Genomic DNA, 21282 nt, shown 5'->3' on the forward strand with positions numbered 1-21282 from the left:
GCTAGGGATACTAGCCCTTTGTCTGATATGTCATTGGCAAATATCTTTTCCCATTCCGTTGGTTGCCTTTTAGTTTTGTAGATTGTTTCCTTTGCTGTGCAGAAGCTTTTTATCTTCATAAGGTCCCAGTAATTCATTTTTGCTTTTAATTCCCTTGTCTTTGGGGATGTGTTGAGTAAGAGATTGCTATGGCTGAGGTCAGAGAGGTCTTTTCCTGCTTTCTCCTCTAGGGTTTTGATGGTTTCCTGTCTCACATTCAGGTCCTTTATCCATTGTGAGTTTATTTTTGTGAATGGTGTGAGAAAGTGGTCTAGTTTCAACCTTCTGCATGTTGCTGTCCAGTTCTCCCAGCACCATTTGTTAGAGACTGTCTTTTTCCATTGGATGTTCTTTCCTGCTTTGTCAAAGATGAGTTGGCCATACGTTTGTGGGTCTAGTTCTGGGGTTTCTGTTCTATTCCATTGGTCTATGTGTCTGTTTTTGTGCCAATACCATGCTGTCTTGATGATGACAGCTTTGTAATAGAGGCTAAAGTCTGGGATTGTGATGCCTCCTGCTTTGGTCTTCTTCTTCAAAATTAGTTTGGCTATTCGGGGCCTTTTGTGGTTCCATATGAATTTTAGGATTGCTTGTTCTAGTTTCGAGAAGAATGTTGGTGCAATTTTGATTGGGATTGCATTGAATGTGTAGATAGCTTTGGGTAGTATTGACATTTTGACAATATTTATTCTTCCAATCCATGAGCACGGAATGTCTTTCCATTTCTTTATATCTTCTTCAATTACCTTCATAAGCTTTCTATAGTTTTCAGCATACAGATCTTTTACATCTTTGGTTAGATTTAATCCTAGGTATTTTATGCTTCTTGGTGCAATTGTGAATGGGATCAGTTTCTTTATTTGTCTTTCTGTTGCTTCATTAGGAAGGCATCTTTGAAGGGGTTATATTTAAGCTGGCACCTGAAAAATAAAATCCAGCCATTCAAGAATGCATTCAGAGCATTTCAAGAAGAGAGAAACCATTGCAAAATCCCTGGGATGGGAAAAACTTGACATCTTCAGGAAACTGAAGAAGACTAGTACAGCTGGATAAGCAAGAGATGAATTAGAATTACACAGCCATGAGATCATGAAGGACCATATAAACCAAAGTAAGGAGTTTGAATTTTATCCCACAGGAAACAGAACCCTATTGAGTGGCTTTAAACACAGAAGGGGATCTCATGCATTTTTTCTTTAAGAAAGCTCTATGCCCAATGTGGGGCTTGAACTCATGACTCCAAGATCAAGAGTCACATGCTCTACTGGTTGAGCCAGCCAAGTACACCTCATGTATTGTTTTAATTCTTTAATGTCTACTTGCTTATTTTGAGAGGGGGTTGGGGGAGGGAGGAAAGAGAGAATCCCAGGTAGGCTCCATGCTGGCTGTCAGCCCAGAGCCCAAAGCAGGACTCAATCCCACGAACCTTGAGATCATGACCTGAACCAAAATCAAGAGTTGGACACTTAAACAGACTGAGCCACCCAGGTGCCCCATGTATTATTTTAAAAGATCATTCTGGTTCTATCTCTAGAATGGACTTGCAAGAGTGTTTTTGTGTAGTTTAGAAAGAGAAGAGAGCAGAAAGGCATTAAATACTTTAGATGAGAATTTGGATTACTACAGTGAGTAGAAAGCAGAGGCTGAAAGATTTAACTTCAGAACTTTAACCAGTCAACCCTGTTTGCCTCACATGGAACTAAGATGACAAGCATATCTTCATTAACAGGTGGCACATAAAATAAAATCCTGGCTCAGCTAACATTTTCAACTCAACCCACTGCTAACTTGTGCTGACAGTCTCTCTCTCTGATCTAATTTCTCTCTTATTTTCATACACAGACCAAGCCATAGTCAGGAATCCGTGATGAAAAATTATACAGCAATAACAACATTCATCCTGGTGGGACTAACAGATGACCCAAATCTACAGATTCTGCTTTTTATTTTTTTGTTTCTAATTTACTTGTTAAGTGTTGTAGGGGATCTGACCATCATCACTCTCACCTTGGTGGATTCCCACCTTAAAAGTCCCATGTATTTTTTTCCTCTGGAATTTCTCCATCTTGGAAGTGTCATTTACAACTGTTTGCATTCCCAGATTCCTCTACACAATGGCATCTGGGGACAATAACGTTACCTACAGTGCATGTGCCACTCAATTATTTTTTGTTACTGTCTTGGGTGTAACTGAGTTTTTTCTCCTGACAACCATGTCCTATGACCACTATGTTGCCATCTGCAAACCCCTGCATTACATAACCTTCATGAATAACAGGGTCTGCATCAAGTTCCTGATTAGAACCTGCATCATTGCTCTGATCATTGTCATCCCACCATTTGGCATGGGCTTGAGCTCAAGTTTTGTGACTCCAATGTCATATATCACTTTGGCTGTGATGCTACTTCCATCCTGAAGATTACCTGCTCAGACACAGAGTTTATAGAGCAATTTGTCTTGGTCCTGGCTGTGCTGACACTCATTTTCACCTTGGTGTGTGTAATTCTGTCCTACACATACATCATCAGGACCATTCTCAGATTCCCTTCTGCCCAGCAAAGGAAAAAGGCTTTTTCTACTTGTTCTCCCCATATAATTGTGGTTTCTATTACTTATGGAAGATGCATCTTTATCTATATCAAACCTCATGCAAAAGAAGGGGTTGCTATTAATAAGGTGGTGTCAGTGCTTACCACCTCCATTGCCCCAGTGATGAATCCCTTCATTTCTACTCTGAGGAACAAGCAAGTAGTACAAGCTTTCAAAGACATGATCTGAAAGGTTACATCTATCTCAAATAACTAAAGGACTAGTGAGGACAGAATGACAAATTATAGAAGAATTCTTGACCTCTGTTTTATTTTTCCCTAATTGTATATTGTTCATAGTTATATATATACAGCCCCATTCTGCTACACCTAGTGCCCACTATTGATACACACATTAATTTTTTAGTTCAATCTATTCTGAGAAACACATGGGAATAATTCTGCAGTAAATATTTATAACAATACACCTGCTTTTACTTATAGGACTAAGAAATTTGACAGCATCAATTACTATCATATGAGTGCTCAGCTACCCCTCTTGTACTGATATGTCCTGATCTGAGTGCCTAATTTCTTAGGAACATCAGTGATGAGAATCTAGGTCTAAAGGAATGACCCTGCTATCACTCTATTGGATAATACTCATTACTCTGTCTCTCTCACTTTTCAGGGAGATATAAATGTAGGCTAAAATTTTCCTCTAAAACCATTTGCTTAAAAGTTGTACAACTTTTTATAAAAACCCAGCCTTTTTTCAAAATAGAATTTCATATTCTTATCATCTGTGTGTCTCTGTGTATGTCTGTGTGCATTTGTTTTCCTTTTTGGAATGTCATCTTAACAGGCTTAAAAAGATTAATGGGACAGATAAAATGTAAGTGACAGCTTAAACTTGCATTCTATTCTGTTATCCAAGTTATTCACTGTAATGATTTTTTTTACATTCAAAAACAATCCAATCTCAAACACAAAAGCTTACAAAATTAACCAATGAATAAAGAATAATTTTTAAGTGCCCAGTTTTGGCCTTTCAAGTTGGTGCCTCTTCCCCACTACCCCTTTCTTTCATCATAATTTTCTACTGTTCATCTGATGCTCTAGGAAGACATACGCTGTACCAGGAATCAGAAAGTCCAAGTTGCAACTAGGCTTTTACTACCACCAATTCAGACACATCTTCTAACTTTCCTCATCCCTTTCAATGTCAGGAAGGGACAAAGTAGGGAGTAAGGTAGCTAGAAAACAGGCAAGAAATTCCAGGGATACTTAGGAGTAGAGGGATATTCCAAGCTGATTTAGAAGACGAAGAAACTGGTATATGGATCAGCAGTCTTGATGCCAGAGGTAAAGAATTAATGAGTCTTTTCTTATACTAAAAATTACATGGGGGGAAATGAATCTTCATTCCCTCAATCCTACTCACACTCTGTCCACTGGAAATCACTGGATACAGAAAATGCTTTTTAAAATAAAATGAGAAAGAAAGACTTGTGGGAATTCTGAGCAGTGGGCTAAGCAAAGCTTGATTATTAAATGAGATTAGCAAGCTAAAAGAGTAATTAAAGGACATATTTAGTTTGCTAAGGATAGATAAAAACAAAGGGTATAGCTGAAGATAATGATTTTTCTTATCTTTTTCACCAAACTTTGAGAATGAATAACCCCCTAACCATATGACATATTTGTTGTTATTATTTTATTAATTGATCTCTACTGCTCTAGACACTAGGCCCTCTCTTTCACTAAACACTAAACTCCATAAAGTCAAAGATTGTGTCTACTTTTACTTACCAACAGTATTTTGAATGGAGTTAAATTTTACTCCATGCACCTCTTCCATTGAGCTGAAGATAGCCTCAGCCATTGTCCCCCTAACCCCAACCCAGGTAATACAAAGGTCCTTGGTCTTACCAAGGCCATGGAGAAGCTCTTCTAGGCAATAACCAAGAAAATATCCACTGGCCCCACCTGCATGTCCTTTCATGTTCACTAGCTCTTCTGTTTCCATGCCATGCTTGTAACTGGAAATCTTTGGGAAAGAAAGGGCCTAGGAATCTTAGGCCTAGGATCTAGTACCATGTAGTGAATCCCATTGAGTTGTAGCCGCCAGGGAGGAATGCATAGGCTGCCTTCTATGTGGAGTACCCACAAAATCTATTTAGTCTTTTTTTAATCTTTGTACTATATTCTCAGTAGGTTCAGGCTTTCAGAAATAAAAGTTATAAAACCCTTAATTCATTATCTCAAAAGTTATCTTGCCACACACAATTCATCTTTCCACATCCTATCCAAGACTCTTCTCCACCCAGTACAAACACACAAGTCTTAGCTCTGTGGTATTAGTGATTAGTGATTCTCTCTAAGACATAATTAAACTAGATCTTATCCATGTCAGTAGTAAGGTGGAGGAAAGAACACATAATTCAAGATTGTTATGGAAGTAAGAAAGTATATATTTAAAGTTCATAACACTTATTAGGTACTTCAAATGGTGAAAACACATGTGGAATGAAATAAGTTAAAGGAAAGAGAGGAATCCTTCCATATTCCTGCCATATGATTATGTGGCCTTTTCTAATTAATGACAGTTAAGTGTATCACATGGGCACCACATAGTCCTCCCTGCTCCCTTTGTGTACAAGAAACTTTTGCTCAATCCCAGATGTACCACTTGCATCTTATGATGTACTGCTGTCAGGCCTGCTCAATATTATAACATGGTTGGTCTGTCCAAACTCAGTTCTTGATTGGTAATTCCAGAAGCACGACCACTTGCTATCCCATGGTCATATGCTCTGCACCTAGAAAGGTCAATTAGCACACCAGGAGTTTTTTTCAAAAAATGTGTAACTCTCCAGTGAAGATGGTTTAGCCTTGTCTCTCAGAACCCCACAAACCTTTGTTATGATTCTCACACTGAACCCAGCATATGCTCTACATGGCATATTTTCCAGCTACTGAAGGCTTGATCTTTAATATTCCTTGCACTCTCACTATAAGAGATGGGAGCCTCTATGCAAGCTACTAGACAGGCCTTCAGGCTTTTTGAACACTTATTAATCATGCTCAGCTTTTTATTATCTTCTTCTAAAATGCCAATAGCACTTAGCAATAGCCATCCATATTAATTTTTCTCTTGTTGCATAACAAATTACCACAATTTTTATAAGTTAAAACAGCACACTTTTTTTAAGTTTACTTATTTATTTATTTTGGGAGTGAGAGATCAAGCATGAGTGGGAGAGGGGTAGAGAGAGAGGAAGAATCCCAAACAGGCTCTAGGCTGTCATCACAGAGGCCAATGCACAGCTCAAACCCATGAAATGGTGAAATCATGACCTGAGCCAAAATCAAGAGTCAGATGCTCAACTGATTGAGCCACCCAGGTGACCTAAAACAGGACACATTTATTATCTCACAGTTTCTATGGGTCAGAAGTCTGAACACAGCTTAGCTAGGTCTTCTGTTCAAAGTCTCATAAGGCTATAATCAAGGCATCAGCCAGGCTGCCCTCTTTCCTGGAGATTACAGTTCTCTTCCAAGTACCTATGGTTATCAGCAGAATTCAGTTCCTTGCTGCTACTGACTGAGGCTCTCAGCCCCTGGAGACTACCTGCAGTTCCCTGCCATGTGACCCACTCCATAAGCAGTTCACGTCACAACAACTTGCTTCTTAAAGGCCAGCAGGAAAAGAATTTTGCTTCAGCCTGCTAAGATGGAGTCTTATATGATGTAACATAATCATGGGAGTGGCATCACATTACCATTGTCATATAACACAACCAAATCAGAGAAGTTACAGTCCCACTATATTTTTCACATTCTATTGGTTAGAATCAAGTAAATGATTTTATCTGTACTCAAAGGGAGGGAATTACACAAAGGCATGGACACCAGGAGGTGGAAATTATTGGGTGTCATACCAGGGACTGTTTTCCATATCATGTGTATTAGGTTCTCCAGAGAAACAGAAACAATAGGATGTGTATAAATAGACATTTATTTTAAGTAATTGGCTCATGCAATTGTGGAGGTATGGTAAGTCCAAAATCTGAAGGTTGGCCAGCAAGCCAGAGACTAAGGGTAGACTTGCAATTCAAGTCCAAAGGCAGTCTGCTAGTAGAATTCCTTCTTGCTCAGGGAGGTCAGTCTTTGTTCTATGAAGGCCTTCAACTGGCTGGATGAAATTCACCCACATTATGAAAGGTAATTTGCTTTACTCAAAGTCTACCAATTTAATTGTTAATCTCTTCCAAAAAACACATTCACAGATGGAACATGTGACTCCTGATCTCAGGGTCATGAGTTCAAGCCCCATACTGGACATAGAGTTTAATTAATAATAATAATAATAATAATAATAAATCTTTTCAAAAGTGGGCAAAGGGACTAAACATACATACCTCTAAAGAAGACATACCAATAGCCAACAGGTATAAGATAAGGTGTTACAACATTGCCAATAATCAAGGAAAATAACAGAAATAATCAAGAAAAGGTATTACAACATCACCAATAATCAAGGAAATGCAAATCAAAATCACAATGAGATATCAGCTCACACTTGGTAGGATGACTATTATGAAAAAGAACAAAAGTGTTGGTAAGAATGTGGAGAAATTGGAACTCCTGTACACTGTTGGTGGGAAGGTAAATTGGTGCAGCCACTATAAAGAATAGTATTTTTTGAGGTTCCTCAAAACATTAAAAATAGAATTACCATATAACTTAGAAATCCCACTTCTGGCTCTTTATCCAAAGCATTAGAAACAAGATCTCTGCTCTTCCATGTTCATTACAGCCTTATTCACCATAGGCAAGATACGAAAAAACCTGAATGTCCATTAATGATGAATGGTTAAAGAAAATGTGTTATACACATACAATAATATACTAGTTAGCCTTTAAAAATAAGGAAATCCTGCCAAATGGAACAACGTGGATGAACTTGGAGGATATTACCTAAGTGAAATAAGCCAGTCACAGAAGGACAAATACTGTGTAATCTCACTTATGTGAGGTATCTCAAATAATCAAACTCATAGAAGTAGAGAACTGAAGGTGCATATCAGAATTTAGGGGGTGGAGAAATGGGAGTTGTTCTTCAATGGGTATGAATTTTAATTTATGAAAATGAATAAGCTCTAGAGATCTACTATACAATGTAATGCCTATACTTAACAATACTGTATTATGCACTTAAAAATTTGTTAAGTGGGTAGATCTCCTGTTAAGTGAGCACTTAACACATTTTTCAAAAAACCAAAGGGATGAGGGGCGCCTGGGTGGCGCAGTCGGTTAAGCGTCCGACTTCAGCCAGGTCACGATCTCGCGGTCCGTGAGTTCGAGCCCCGCGTCGGGCTCTGGGCTGATGGCTCAGAGCCTGGAGCCTGTTTCCGATTCTGTGTCTCCCTCTCTCTCTGCCCCTCCCCCGTTCATGCTCTGTCTCTCTCTGTCCCAAAAATAAATAAAAAACGTTGAAAAAAAATTTAAAAAAAAAAAAAAAAAAAAAAAAAACCAAAGGGATGTAAGGAAACTTTTGGAAATGATGTATATGTTTTTTACCTTGGTTGTGGTATTAGTTTCATGGGGATATGCCTAAGTCCAAACACATCAAATTGTATACATTAAATATGTGCATTTATATACCAATTATACTTCAATAAAGCTGTTTTTAGAAAAGAAATAATTTCTGAAGTTGTATACACAGATTTATTTCCTTCTAAGATATGCTTCTTGTCAAGTACATACTCACCTGCTGCTTTGATATGGATGACTATATCTCTGGAAAACAGAGTATGGTAATTAACTAATTACAACTCTACCATGCAGTCTCCTTAATAAATGACCTTGAATGTAAAAAATGTGAAAAAAAATAGGAAAGCTTCTAGGTGAGAACTAGAAGAATATCTCCATGATCTTGGGATAAAGAATATTTTTTAAGTTGAAAACAAAGAGCACTAATTATAAAAGAAAAGTCTAGTAAGCTGGACTACTTTACCATTACATCAGTTTATAACCTGATGAAGTTCATTTGTCAAGAAACACTAGAGAGTAAAAAAGCAATGCAGAGAGTGAGAAAATATAGGCAAAATATACAACTTACAAAGGTCGCATAGACAATATATTTTAAATGCTTACAAATCAGTAAGAAGACAGATGACTTTAACACAACAGGCAACACATTTGAACAGCTCTTCACAAAAGAGGATATCCAAATGGTTAATACACATATGGATGAAGTATATCCATACAATGGAGTACTCTATAGCAATGAAAATAAACACCTTACTGCCACATGCAAAAACATGTATAAATCTCACAAATACAATGCTGAGTGAAAGAAACCAAACCTGAAAGAATGCATATCATAAGATATCCATTTGTAAAATGCTTAAAACGGGCAAGATTAATCAATGGTGTTAGAAGTCAGGATATGGGTTAACTTTGGGGAAAAGAGGGAGAGTGTTTTGTTTAGGTAAAGGGGAAACTTTCAGGATGTTAGTAAGTTCTGTTTCTTTATCTAGGTGGTGATTACACAGACAAGTCCACTTTGCAATAATTAACTACATTTTCAGCATTTTTCTTCTATATGTCATAATTAAATTTACTGGACAGATAAAGTTTATTTTAAAAGCCAAGGAATAAAATGAAAGAAAAAAGCCTGAAGGCCCAGATTATAAGCATTAATAAACGATGTATTTCTGGCAGAAAAAAAAAGTTCAGATGGAAATTAAACCACTTCAACATTTGGTACAGCAACTTATGGAAAGATCTTCAACTTGAGCTGAGTATCAGAGACCATATTTATGCACCGTAGAGCCAAGAAATGTGTTCAGCAAATTTTTCTAGGACAGATATGTTTGGTATGATTATAAAATTTAGGAATTTTCTAGCATTGTGCCTTGACAAGCTTCCAACAAGAGTTTTTGTGGATGTTAATATTTACCTTTCTAAATTGGATATGAAAGAGAATAGTTCTTTAAGCTGGAAAATGCTAATTCCTCCTGAAAATAATGTGCTTATGCAGTTACAATGAAGTAATGCTGTAATAAATGATGATTGATTTTGGTATTGATAAGTGTATTTATATAAATATATAAGTCACACAGAGAAAGACAAATACTGTTTGATCTCACTTTTATGTGGAATCTGAAGACACTGAATTCATAGACACAGAGAGTAGAATGCTAGTTGGCAGGGGCTAGGAGAGGGAGAATTGGGGGAGTATTCATCAAAGGGTACATGGTTTCAGGTATGGAAGATAAATAAGTCCTAGAGATCTACTATAGAGTACAATACCTCTAGTTAATAATACTGAAAAATTTGTTAAGACAGTAGATCTTATGTTAAATATTCTCAGCACACAGGAAGGAAAAAAACAGGGAAAAAGGGTACTTTTAGAGATGATAGTAAAGTTCATGGCATTGTTTATCATGACATTTTCACGAGTGTATACTTCAGACTCATCAAGATGATTACATACATATAGCATTTTTGTATGTCAATTATACCTCAACATAGGTAAATAAATAAATACATACATGCATACATACATACACAAAAATAAAGAAATAAATAAATTGTCACCTTAGAATCTATAGTGCATGAAGTATCCTTAAAACCTAAAGATTGGGGTGCCTGGGTGGCTCAGTTGGTTAAATGACTGACTTTGGCTCAGGTCATGATCTCTCTGCTCATGAGTTTGAGCCCCACATCGAGCTCTGTGCTGACAGCTCAGAGCTTGGAGCCTGCTTCGATTCGGTGTCTCCCTCTCTCTCTGCCCCTCCCCTGCTGGCTCTCTCTCTCTCTCTCTCAAAAATAAATACACATTAAGAAAAAAACTAAAGATTACTTCTAGTTCCAGCAAAGATGGAGTAGAAGCATTCTTCACAGATCTTACAACTAAAAAAACCTTCAGAGAGCACAACAAGCAAGCATAAGAAGACTGTGAAACGTGAAAGAAGAAGGAAGACTACCTAGGGACCTCAAGAATTGAGAAACACCACGACAGTGAGACCTCTGGGTATTCTATCACCTCTTGTATATCCCACACAGGGAAATTCAGAAGCTTTCAATCCAGAACCACCAACAAGCATAAAAATATAAAAATTCCTCAAAAAGGCTGTTTCTCCTAACCAAAGGACCAGGAAAAAGGTGGCCTAACAATGGAGAACCCTTGGAGAATAGCTGCCCTACTCCAGCCAAACAAAAACACACTTCAACCTCTGCAGCTTCAGAGGAACCAGACAGGGAGCTGATCTTCAACTCCACGTTCCCACCCTGCATAAGTGGTATTGCAGTGATTTCCTCTACCTAGCAATGATGCCAGGCCTGAGAAGATAGCTGACTGTCGCAGGTGGCTCTCTAATTCCTCCATCACCTACTGTCATCAGAGCCAAGAGAGGAGCAGGTGGTCCATCCCCTACACAATGAAAGCAGCTCACTCTGATTTCCCAGGCAGGATGCTGTCAGTGGGCTGAGTGGGAAGCTAATCTTTCATTCTCATCCCATGGAAATAGGCAATGCTTCCAATCCTTCTGCAGAGTAGTATCATCAGGTAGGTGGTGAGCCAGCCTCCACTCCCACCTGGAGGTGGTGTTATTTGAGGCTACACTCTACTTTCTTCCATCCTTGCAGTCACTGAGGTCTAATTGGGAACTGAAACTCCACACCCACCTAAGGGCAATAAGACCGAATGACTCAGTGCAAACCTGGTCTATTCAACACTCCTGTCCCCTACAGTGTAAGCGGGGCCAGTGTGGAGCTGAGCCTCCACTCCCATCTGGCATTAACAAGACAGAATGATGTTGTGTGAGGTAGAGGTAGAGGATACTCCACTGCCCCTTTCTCTGTGTGAGCAAGGCCCAGTGGGGAGCTGACCCTCCACCTCTACCTACCATCAATGATGTGGGATGAAGTGGTATGAGATGGACTAGTTGGCCCCTCTGGCCAGACTTCCCCTGGCCAGCAAAGATGAGCATGAAACTGGGAAGCCCGACCCTGCAGCAACAGTAGTGTGAGTCAGATCTGTGCTTGCCTCTCCCTGATGGTAGCAGGGCCTGGTTTAAGTATATACTCCCACTGACAAAAAGACAGTATGAATCAATGCCCTACTCTCAGTGTGAAGGTGTCACCAAGGCTGAGAAGGAAGCTGAACTTCCACCCCACCCATCTGCATGAGGCAACATGGGTAGAAAGTTCCACTTTTTTCAGGATGGTGTTGGCAGGGCTGAGCCAGAGACCAAACATACACACTCACCTGGTCTTGTGCTTCACCTCAACAGAGACTGGCTGCTGAAAAATATATATTACATAGGATTCTGAATATTGTAATTAAGTATCAAAAATATCAAAAGTACAATCCAAAATTGCTCATAACACAAAGAACCAAAAATACCACAACTTGAATGAAGAAAGATAATCAACAGATGCCAACACTGGGATGAATCAAATCTGGGGATTATCTAACATGAATTTTAAGGCAGCCATCATAAAAATGCTTCAATGCAGCTGTGGATTCTCTTTTAAAAAATGAAAACATAGATATCTCACAAAGAAATTAAAGTTATAAAATGAACTAAATGGAAATACAGAACTTAGAAATACAATAACAAATTTTGAACATTCACTGGATGACCTCATTAATATAGATGACTGAAGACAGATCAGTGAACTTGAAGACAGATCAGTAGCATTTACCCAATTGGAACAACAGAGAGTAAATACAATTTTTAAAAATAAAAAAAGCTTCAGGCATCCATGGGACAATTGGAAAAGAGCTAACATTGCTAAATTGGAATCCCAGAAGGAAATAAGAGAGCTGAGAAACGATTCTAAGAAATAATTATTGAACACTTCCCAAATTTGGAAAAACACATAAACCTGCAGATTCAAGTAGTCAAGCAGATTTAAAACAGAAGAAAGCTAAAGCAATGCACACTAAGACACATCACAATTGAATTTCTGGGTGCTAGTTATTTAGATGTGATATTTACTCCATCGTGGCACTTCTTTTTTGTGTACTTTTCTTCTGCATGCTAAATTTAAAAAGAAGATTTATTTTAAAAACAAAAGATTAAAGAGATTTTCACATGTAAAAAACTAAAAAATTAGCCACGAGAAGAACCAGACTATAATAAATTATAAAAGGTCAATGGACTATAATGGCAATATCCTGTCTATACTATAGTTTTGCAAGATGTTACTATCTTGGGAAACTAGTAAAGGGTACACCAGATTTCTCTGAGGTATCTCTCTATATTAGGGTGAAAATGGAAGAAATAACATGAAAGAAAGAATGGATAACAATTAAACTGGTAAATATATAGGTAAATCTAAGTGAACATCTGCAAAATCAGTAACAGTCATATACTATGGGGTTTTAACAATATATAGAACATAAAAATATAAAACAAAAATGTCACACTAATTAAGATATATGAAATGGAGATAAAGCCCTACATTCCTTTTGCTGACTGGGAGGAGGGTAAAGATAATAACTAACTATAGACTTTGATAATTTTTTGTGCCCCTAACAACTAGCCCTCAAAACTAACAGAATAAAAATTGGTAGACATGTAATGAAAAAATGGTTAAATCTATAATTATGGGGGAATTTTTTAAGCCATAAAATCAATAGTAGGACATGACAAAGAATATACAGATTTAAGGCACAAGATTAAAATCTTGACTTAATAAAAATATGGAAAGTATATTGTACCCAACAAATCCAGAATCCACTTTCTTTTCAAGAACAAACAACAACAAAAGAACAAACAGTACATTTTTATAATGAAAGGATCAAAACACAAATCTCAATAAATTTCAAAAGATTGGAAATATGGATTTGTTCTCTGCCCACAGTGTAATTAAGCCAGAAATCAATATCAAAAGTATAACCAGAAATTAGTAATACATTTGAATATTTTAAATGCACTACCAAATAACCTGGATATGTTTCCTGAACAAACCTCTCTAAAAACGCTGTAGCATGCATGTACAAAAATGCTCATTGCAACTTGTTCAAAATTTCCCTGAAACAGAAACAACCTAAATTTCTATCAGCAGTAAAATGGATAAATAAGGTGGGTTTTTTTATGTTTATTCATTTATTTTTGAGACACGAACAGCACAAGTGAGGGAGGAACAGAGATAGAAACCCAAGCAGGGTTGGCGCTGTCAGCACAGAGCCTGCTGCAGGCCTTGATCTCATGAAACGTGAGATCATGACCTGAGCCCAAATCAAGAGTCAGATGTTTAACCGACTGAGTCACCCAGGTGCTCCAAAAATGGATAAATAAGTTTTACAATAAATTCATACATTGTGGTACAATGCTGTTGCATGTGTTTATAAAGCATCTTTGATACTTCCTGGTGGGCATTAATAACATAAGTTTGTGTGGTGGTGTTATGTGTGCCTAAGGCAATGCCTGTGACTCCCAGGATTGTGAGCAAAGTAAGCACAATTAGCAGGAAAAGAGCATGTTGGTGTTGAGACTGAGGGAAGTTCTGTTGCCCAAAATAAAACATTGGCATAAAAGGTACACAGAGTACAGGTGATGTTAGGAGGAAGGCCTGAGAATGGGATATGACTGGGGTATATAACAATGAAACCAAAGACCTAACAGGAGTGACTATTTTGACAGAAACGTCTTGTACAGGAAGGTTTCTATTTATAAGGTGCCAGTAAGCCCAATGATCAGAACAAAGTAAGGGGTCTTAACTGCCAGAAGTTGAGCATAAATACAGTTGCTGATGGCAGTGACAGTCATTTGGAAAACCATGTATTAATCATGTAATTTTAGCAAGGTTTCTTTAAGTAAGCTTCCTTGCACTTAAAGCCTTTAGCCTGAGGCTGGCACGGGGGTAGAGTGAAGGGGGTGGGTAGTTTTACTGAATGCTTTTTCAAGAGCCCAACACAGTGAATTCTGAGAACTGAAGTGTGTGCCTTGGTTACTATCAATAATGCCTGGAAGTCTGAAGAGAATAAGAAGTGTCTTGTTGGTACCTTGTGTTGTGGCTTCAATGGTAACATGTCTATAAGGATAGACGAGTAATATTCCCTTATAAATGTACCACCACGGTCAGAGAATAGTAAGTATCTTCTGCAGAGGGTCAGCGACCCCATAAAATCTATTTGCCATTGGTTAACGGATAGTCCCCAGGGAATTAAGGCTCATCAATTATATAGACAGTGGCACATTTTCCCATATAAGGTACATTAGTCACTACGTTACCCATGGCAGAGGAGAGGGGAAGTCCCTTTCATTCTTCTCAGGACTTCAAGGCATTAGCTTCTCCATGGCCTGATATTTCATAAGCCTACCAGTCCAGAGTTAGTGGCATCAGATCTGAGGCTGTGCCAATATGTGTCTCAGAAATCAAAACCAATTTATCTACCTGTGTATTATAATGAGTCCCTGAAAACTAAATTTTAGTATGTGGAGAATATGTGTGGCCTTGATTTGCATTTTGATGATCTATGAGGCAAAAAATCCCTAAAGTTCTTTACTTGAAAGATAGGGGGGGAACACCTCAGATAAGGAATTATTATTGCTGCCATTAGTCAAACCAGATGACCATATCATTGGCAATGGCACTAAAGTCTATAAAAATGTGAGGAAGGGGCCAAGTGTTGGCCAGAACATTGTCTAATGCTAACATAACTGTGCTGACCCACAGGTTCCATCCTTGCTTGATTAGGGATGTCCCAGTTAGGGAATGGAATGCAGTAGCTCTTCAGTAGGTTCTACCATGCATGATGGTGGTGCTAACATCTATAAAGAATACAAACTCCCTTTCCTACTCACTAAATTAATCCCAATGGGGTTGTTAGGTAGCCAACGGATAGGAGAAAAGGGTGACCTCTTCAGGCACTGTTGCATCTAGCAAAGGACTGATAATGTGGAAACCACTTCCTCTTACAGGTGGGATATGCCAGAGGGCCCAAGTTGGCTCCATAAGTAGCATTTTCCTTTTAATAATGAAGCATCTATGCCAAGTTTGTGGAGTGCTGACTCAATGACCACAGGCACAATGGGCAACTGGGTCCAGAGAGTCACAAGCTCAGGACATGTGAAAGCATTTATCTCAAGAAGAGCACACAATGCAGCCAACAGTTGCCATCCCAATGGTGTGTAGGATTCGGCCAAGGAAAATAGTCTCTTGCCAAAAGTCCATGAACAACTTATGACCACCATAGCTGATCCAAAAACCCCAGAAGGAATGTGAGGAGGTTGTTGAAGCCTCTACAATGAAGGAGCTTTTGCGGGGGACACAAATGAGAGTGCCTAATGTATTGCAATTTAATTTTTTTAATGTTTATTGATTTTTGAGATAGAGCACAAGCAGGAGAGGGACAGAGAGAGAGGGAGACACAGAATCTGAAGCAGGCTCCAGGCACTGAGCTGTTACCATAGAGCCTGATGTGGGGCTCGAACCCATGAACCATGAGATCATGATCTGAGCTGAAGACAGACACTTAACCGACTGAACCACCCAGATGCCCCTGATTTATTGCAATTTAGACAGATTCTAGAGCCTTTTGTCATTGGATAGCCCATTCAAAGTAAGCCAATTTAGGGGCATCTGGATGGCTCAGTTGGTTAAGTGGCCAACTTCAGCTCAGGTCATGGTCATACAGTTCATGAGTTCAAGCCTCACGCCAGGCTCTGTGCTGACAGCTTGGAGCCTGAAGCCTGTTTCAAATTCTGTGTCCCCCCCCCACCTCTCTGCCCCCCCCCCCACACACACACACACTTGCACTCTGTCTCTCTCTCAAAAATAAATAAATTAAAAAAATATTTTTTTCAAAAAAACAAAGTAAGCCAATTTGTGAGTAACAGTATAATGAATCTAAATAAAAAATGTAAATGTAAAAGATGTTGTTTCTGAAACCCAAATAAACACAGTAAATGTTGAGTCTACTTTATTTTTTTTTTAATTTTTTTTAACGTTTTATTTATTTTTGAGACAGAGAGAGACAGAGCATGAACAGGGGAGGGTCAGCGAGAGGGAGACACAGAATCTGAAACAGGCTCCAGGCTCTGAGCGGTCAGCACAGAGCCCAACGCGGGGCTGGAACTCACGGACCGCGAGATCATGACCTGAGCGGAAGTCGGCCGCTTAACAGACTGAGCCACCCAGGCGCCCCTGTTGAGTCTACCTTAAAGTAGTAAGTGCCGATGTCAGTGAGAAGTCGGTTCCTTACTGCATCAGGTATGGATCATCCCTGAGCTGACAAGTAATGTCCAGAAATTTTACTTAAGTAAGCAGGACTTGAATTTTATAGGATGCAATGGCCCAACCCTGACTGGAGCTTGAATTTCCTTGCAGAAAGACATTATGTTATCAACCTAACACCATACCTGTGTTCTTGGAATAAGTTGGACGTAGTTAAGATGTGTAAAGGAATGAACATTGGCAAATGTCTCATGGGGAGGTGAGTGAAAATGTATCATTCCTTTAAAAGTAAAGAGCTATTCATAGAATACAACATATGAGCCAAATCTATAACAACAAAATATTTTCCAGTTGCTGATTCCTATTAATTTTAGTAAAATTAGTAATGCAGATCTTAATGAAAACTATGATGGCATTAAGGTTATGGTAATTCACTGCGAAGTGAATTCATTTATATCACATTTGACCACTGGCCAAATTGGGTTATTAAAGGGAGAAATAATAGAAGTGATGAGTAGGCCAGGCACACCAATCCTCAGGGGTCTCACTCCATGGCTCTCAGCTTCACAAACCTCATGTCTGTGGCAGATTCTCTCATGGAACCCTTATCGTGGTCTCTCTGGACCTTCTCTCCTCAGCCATATGTTTACAACTTGTTCTTAAAACTGTCAACAATTGCGGTTCATTTGCAGCTTTTGAACTTAAGTCCATAGGGCATGTTTAACTTCTTCAGGGAATTGATCCCCATGTGCCTGTTCTGAAAAGAGCAGATAAAACCTGCAGCATTCTGCCTAACACAGAAACTGCAAAGAAGCCCATATCCTGCCTTCTAAGAACTTCAAAATCATCTCTCTTAGAAAAGAAATATTAAGGAATTTTCCATCTATCAAAGTCCACTTTTCTAATTCTATCATTGCTGTAGTAGGGGGTTATTCATTTATTTGTTTTTCTTTTATTATACATGTGAAGGACTGTATTTCTCAGGAAGTATCATTTGATTCTGGTTTGCATTAATAGAATGGAAGGTAATATGCTTCCTAAGTTAAGCCCCAAAGACTTGGGTACTTTCATTAAGAGAAAAGTGGAATGCTTACATGTGGAATCTAAGAAACAAAACCAACAACAACAACAAACAGAAACAGACTTATAATCTACAAAAGAAACTGTAGATTACCAGAGTGGGGAGAGAATAGGGGGAGGAAGGTAAGAAAGGTAAAGGGTATTAAGTGGGACTAACTTCCAATAATAAATCACAGGGATGTAATGTACAGCATAGATGATAATAATGTTTTTAAGAACTTTCATGGTGGCAGACAGTAACTAGGCTATTTTGGTGATCATTTCATAATACATTAAAAAATTATCAAATCACTATGTTGCACACCTGAAAATAATGAATATTGTAGGTCAATTATTATTCAATTTCTTAAAATAAAGAAATAGCCACATATGGCCAGTGACTCCTGCAACAAAAAGAGAGAGTGAAGGGGAGAATGTTGACAGGAAGCCAATAGACAGCATGTCAAAATTTATACTACTCAAGACTCACAGGGCACATTTCACCCTTGACTTACCTCTTAGGATCAACAAAATAAACGTCCCACTACAGTCATTCAGATTGTCAAGGGTATGAGCACTGTATGTTTTTAAAGTCACTGATGTTATTATTCTATAAATGTGGATCATGAGGTCAATCAGTCACGAAAATCTGGATGAAAATGCAGTACTTGCCACAGACCAGAGGTTAGTACAAACAGGGAAGGGAGGGCTGTAGGGGAATCCAGGTCAATGTTTAATAATGCCTAGTGCCTCCAACAGCATAAGGAAGTATGGGGAGATTGATAAGAATGATTGTGAGGATATGATTTTTTTCTTACCCATATGCATGTGAATTAGAAGGGCCTTTTACATTGTCTTTGCTTCTGACTCAGAAAAATCTAAAAATGTATGCAGGATACCACTGCCAAAGTTTCCTTCCTTGGGGGTTACCAATTTATCTACAAAGGACTCATTGTCAGAAACAAAAAAGTCCCTCTTCCTTGTCTCTATACCAAGAAGAGAGAAACTGTCATCCTTAGTTTGCCACTAAGAAATCTTTAAGACTTTGAGCAAAATCCACACTGAGATGCTTCCTGTGGGTATCTCAAGATCTCTATTCTCAGAGATATATTCCAAATATACATGGCAGAGAAACATATAAGAAATGCTAATAAATATGATTTATTGACACCATAGCCTTGTTCATGTACCAAAATATGCTCACAATATGAGATATACTGAACCAAAGATCATAAGTCTTAAAGGTCTATTACAAATTTATGCTTCAAAAGAAATAGGGGTGCAGAATAAATCACTTATACATCAAAACCTTCAACCATATCCATGTGGGGAATTTCCTATTGGTTGCTGAATCAAGGAAGTCAGAGATTTGGACAATTATGGAGATGAGGATCTATGGAAGATAGCCAGAGAAGTGTCAAACGGTACAGAGAAGGGGAAAGAGCACAAGGAGGAGAAAAGGAATCACAAAAAAACAGAATCTGATAGAAAAACTTCCACCAAGAGTACAGAAGTATGAAAAACTAATGGAGTCAGAGGAAAGTGACTTAAATATGGAGATTTTGTAAACACTTGGGGATTAAAGGATAGGTTCAAAATATATTCTCCTGGGGGAAAAATGAGTAATTATTCTGTAACAGATTCTGTTAAGTGTCCAAAAACATATCAACTGGGGAATTAAAAAGACTTTAGGATTAAGGTCATTCACATCGAAGATATTGGGCTTCCATGGAGCCAAGGCCACTGCAATGTGATACTGGTTTGGGACAACTGAATAGAGAGTAATATATGACATGATTCATTACTATCAGCTTTGTCTCTCCTACCCTGAGAAAGCTCATTTTTCATCAGTCACCTTTTTCCTTCAGATCTCCAAAGTGTCAACAATGAAAAATAGGACGTTTACTGAGTTCATTCTGTTGGGCTTCACAAATCAACCTGAGGTCCAAATTGTGATATTCATCTTTCTGCTCCTCACCTACATGTTAAGTGTCCTAGGAAATCTGACTATCATCATTCTCACTCGGGTACACCCTCACCTCCAGACCCCCATGTATTTCTTCCTCCGGAATTTCTCCTTCTTAGAAATTTCCTTCACATCCATTTTTATTCCCAGATTTCTGACCAGTGTGACAACAGGAAATAAAGTCATCAGTTTTGCTGGATGCTTGATTCAATATTTTTTTGCTATATTCCTTGGGGCAACAGAGTTTTACCTCTTGGCTTCTATGTCCTACGACCGCTATGTTGCCATCTGCAAACCCCTGCATTACCTGACCATCATGAGCAACAGAGTCTGCATACAACTTGTGTTCTGCTCCTGGCTAGGAGGATTCCTAGCTATCTTACCCCCAATCATCCTGATGAGCCAGGTGGATTTCTGTGCCTCCAATGTTCTGAATCACTATTACTGTGACTATGGGCCCCTTCTGGAGCTTGCCTGCTCAGACACAAGCCTCCTAGAATTGATGGTCATCTTCTTGGCAGTTGTGACTCTGGTGGTTACTCTGGTGCTGGTGACATGTTCTTATACATACATTATCAGGACCATTTTGAGGATCCCTTCTGCCCAGCAGAGGACAAAGGCTTTTTCCACTTGTTCTTCCCACATGATCGTCATCTCCCTCTCTTATGGCAGCTGCATGTTTATGTACATTAATCCATCAGCAAAAGAAGAAGGCGCTTTCAACAAAGGAATAGCTGTGCTCATTACCTCAATTACTCCCTTATTAAACCCCTTCATTTACACTCTAAGAAATCAGCAAGTGAAGCAAGCATTCAAGGACACCGTCAAAAAGATTGTGAAGCTTTAAAAACAGAATACATTTCAATCAAAGGCATATATCCTAATTTCAAGGTATCTGCAGCCTAGTATGATAGAAAGGTATATAAACTGTATACTTACGTAATAAGCTTACAAAAAATAAAATAAAATTACGTGGTAAGGGCTATTAGAGAAAGATAAATGAGAATCCACAAAAAGAACAGTTAGAGAGAATTAACTATTTTCCAGAAATCACTTGAAATTCAAGAGGCAAAACATATTGCTTATTTAGAAGAGTGGAAAAATAAGAATTTAGAGGAAGAGAGGCCAAAATCTAGGATTGCCATTTTTCTTCATCATGAGGCCCTAGAAACTATGCTTCCATCAAAGTATCAATAATTTTTATTCTCCTCCCCTTTTCATTCACCTTTCGCTGTAGCCATTACAACTTTTATCCTTCCATAAAGGAAAACAAAAAGGATATACATTTGGTCCATTTTCTCCAAATGAAGTGAAAACCCTCAAGATTTTTATCAACTTACCCATCCATTTTCTAGAAGTTATGGTTCCAAGAGTATTCTAGAGCCAAGGTTAAAAGTCTTCCACTTCTACACAGGATCTATTGCTTTTCTTCACTGACATCTTTTAAAGTTAATGACTGAGATTTCCCATTCTCTCTCTTTGGT

At 38.4% G+C, this 21282-nt stretch overlaps 1 protein-coding gene and 1 pseudogene across 1 annotated transcript; both read left to right on the plus strand.

The window, feature by feature from the left end:
- Positions 1-1906: 1906 nt before the first annotated feature.
- Positions 1907-2818, plus strand: LOC102969459 (annotated as a pseudogene).
- A 16897-nt stretch (positions 2819-19715) lies between these two features.
- On the plus strand, positions 19716-20645 carry LOC102969747 (olfactory receptor 6C4). Its single transcript, XM_015537241.2, has one exon. It carries the CDS (start codon positions 19719-19721, stop codon positions 20643-20645), a length of 927 nt encoding a protein of 308 aa, XP_015392727.2. The 5' UTR covers positions 19716-19718.
- The last annotated feature ends 637 nt before the right edge of the window (positions 20646-21282 follow it).

The sequence above is a fragment of the Panthera tigris genome, chromosome B4 (assembly GCF_018350195.1).
Source record: "Panthera tigris isolate Pti1 chromosome B4, P.tigris_Pti1_mat1.1, whole genome shotgun sequence".
In the NCBI taxonomy this organism is placed as follows: Eukaryota; Metazoa; Chordata; class Mammalia; order Carnivora; family Felidae; genus Panthera; species Panthera tigris.

Bases quoted from the DNA above. Each gene is read 5' to 3' on its own strand.
- LOC102969747 (XM_015537241.2), top strand. From the start codon at position 19,719: ATGAAAAATAGGACGTTTACTGAGTTCATTCTGTTGGGCTTCACAAAT.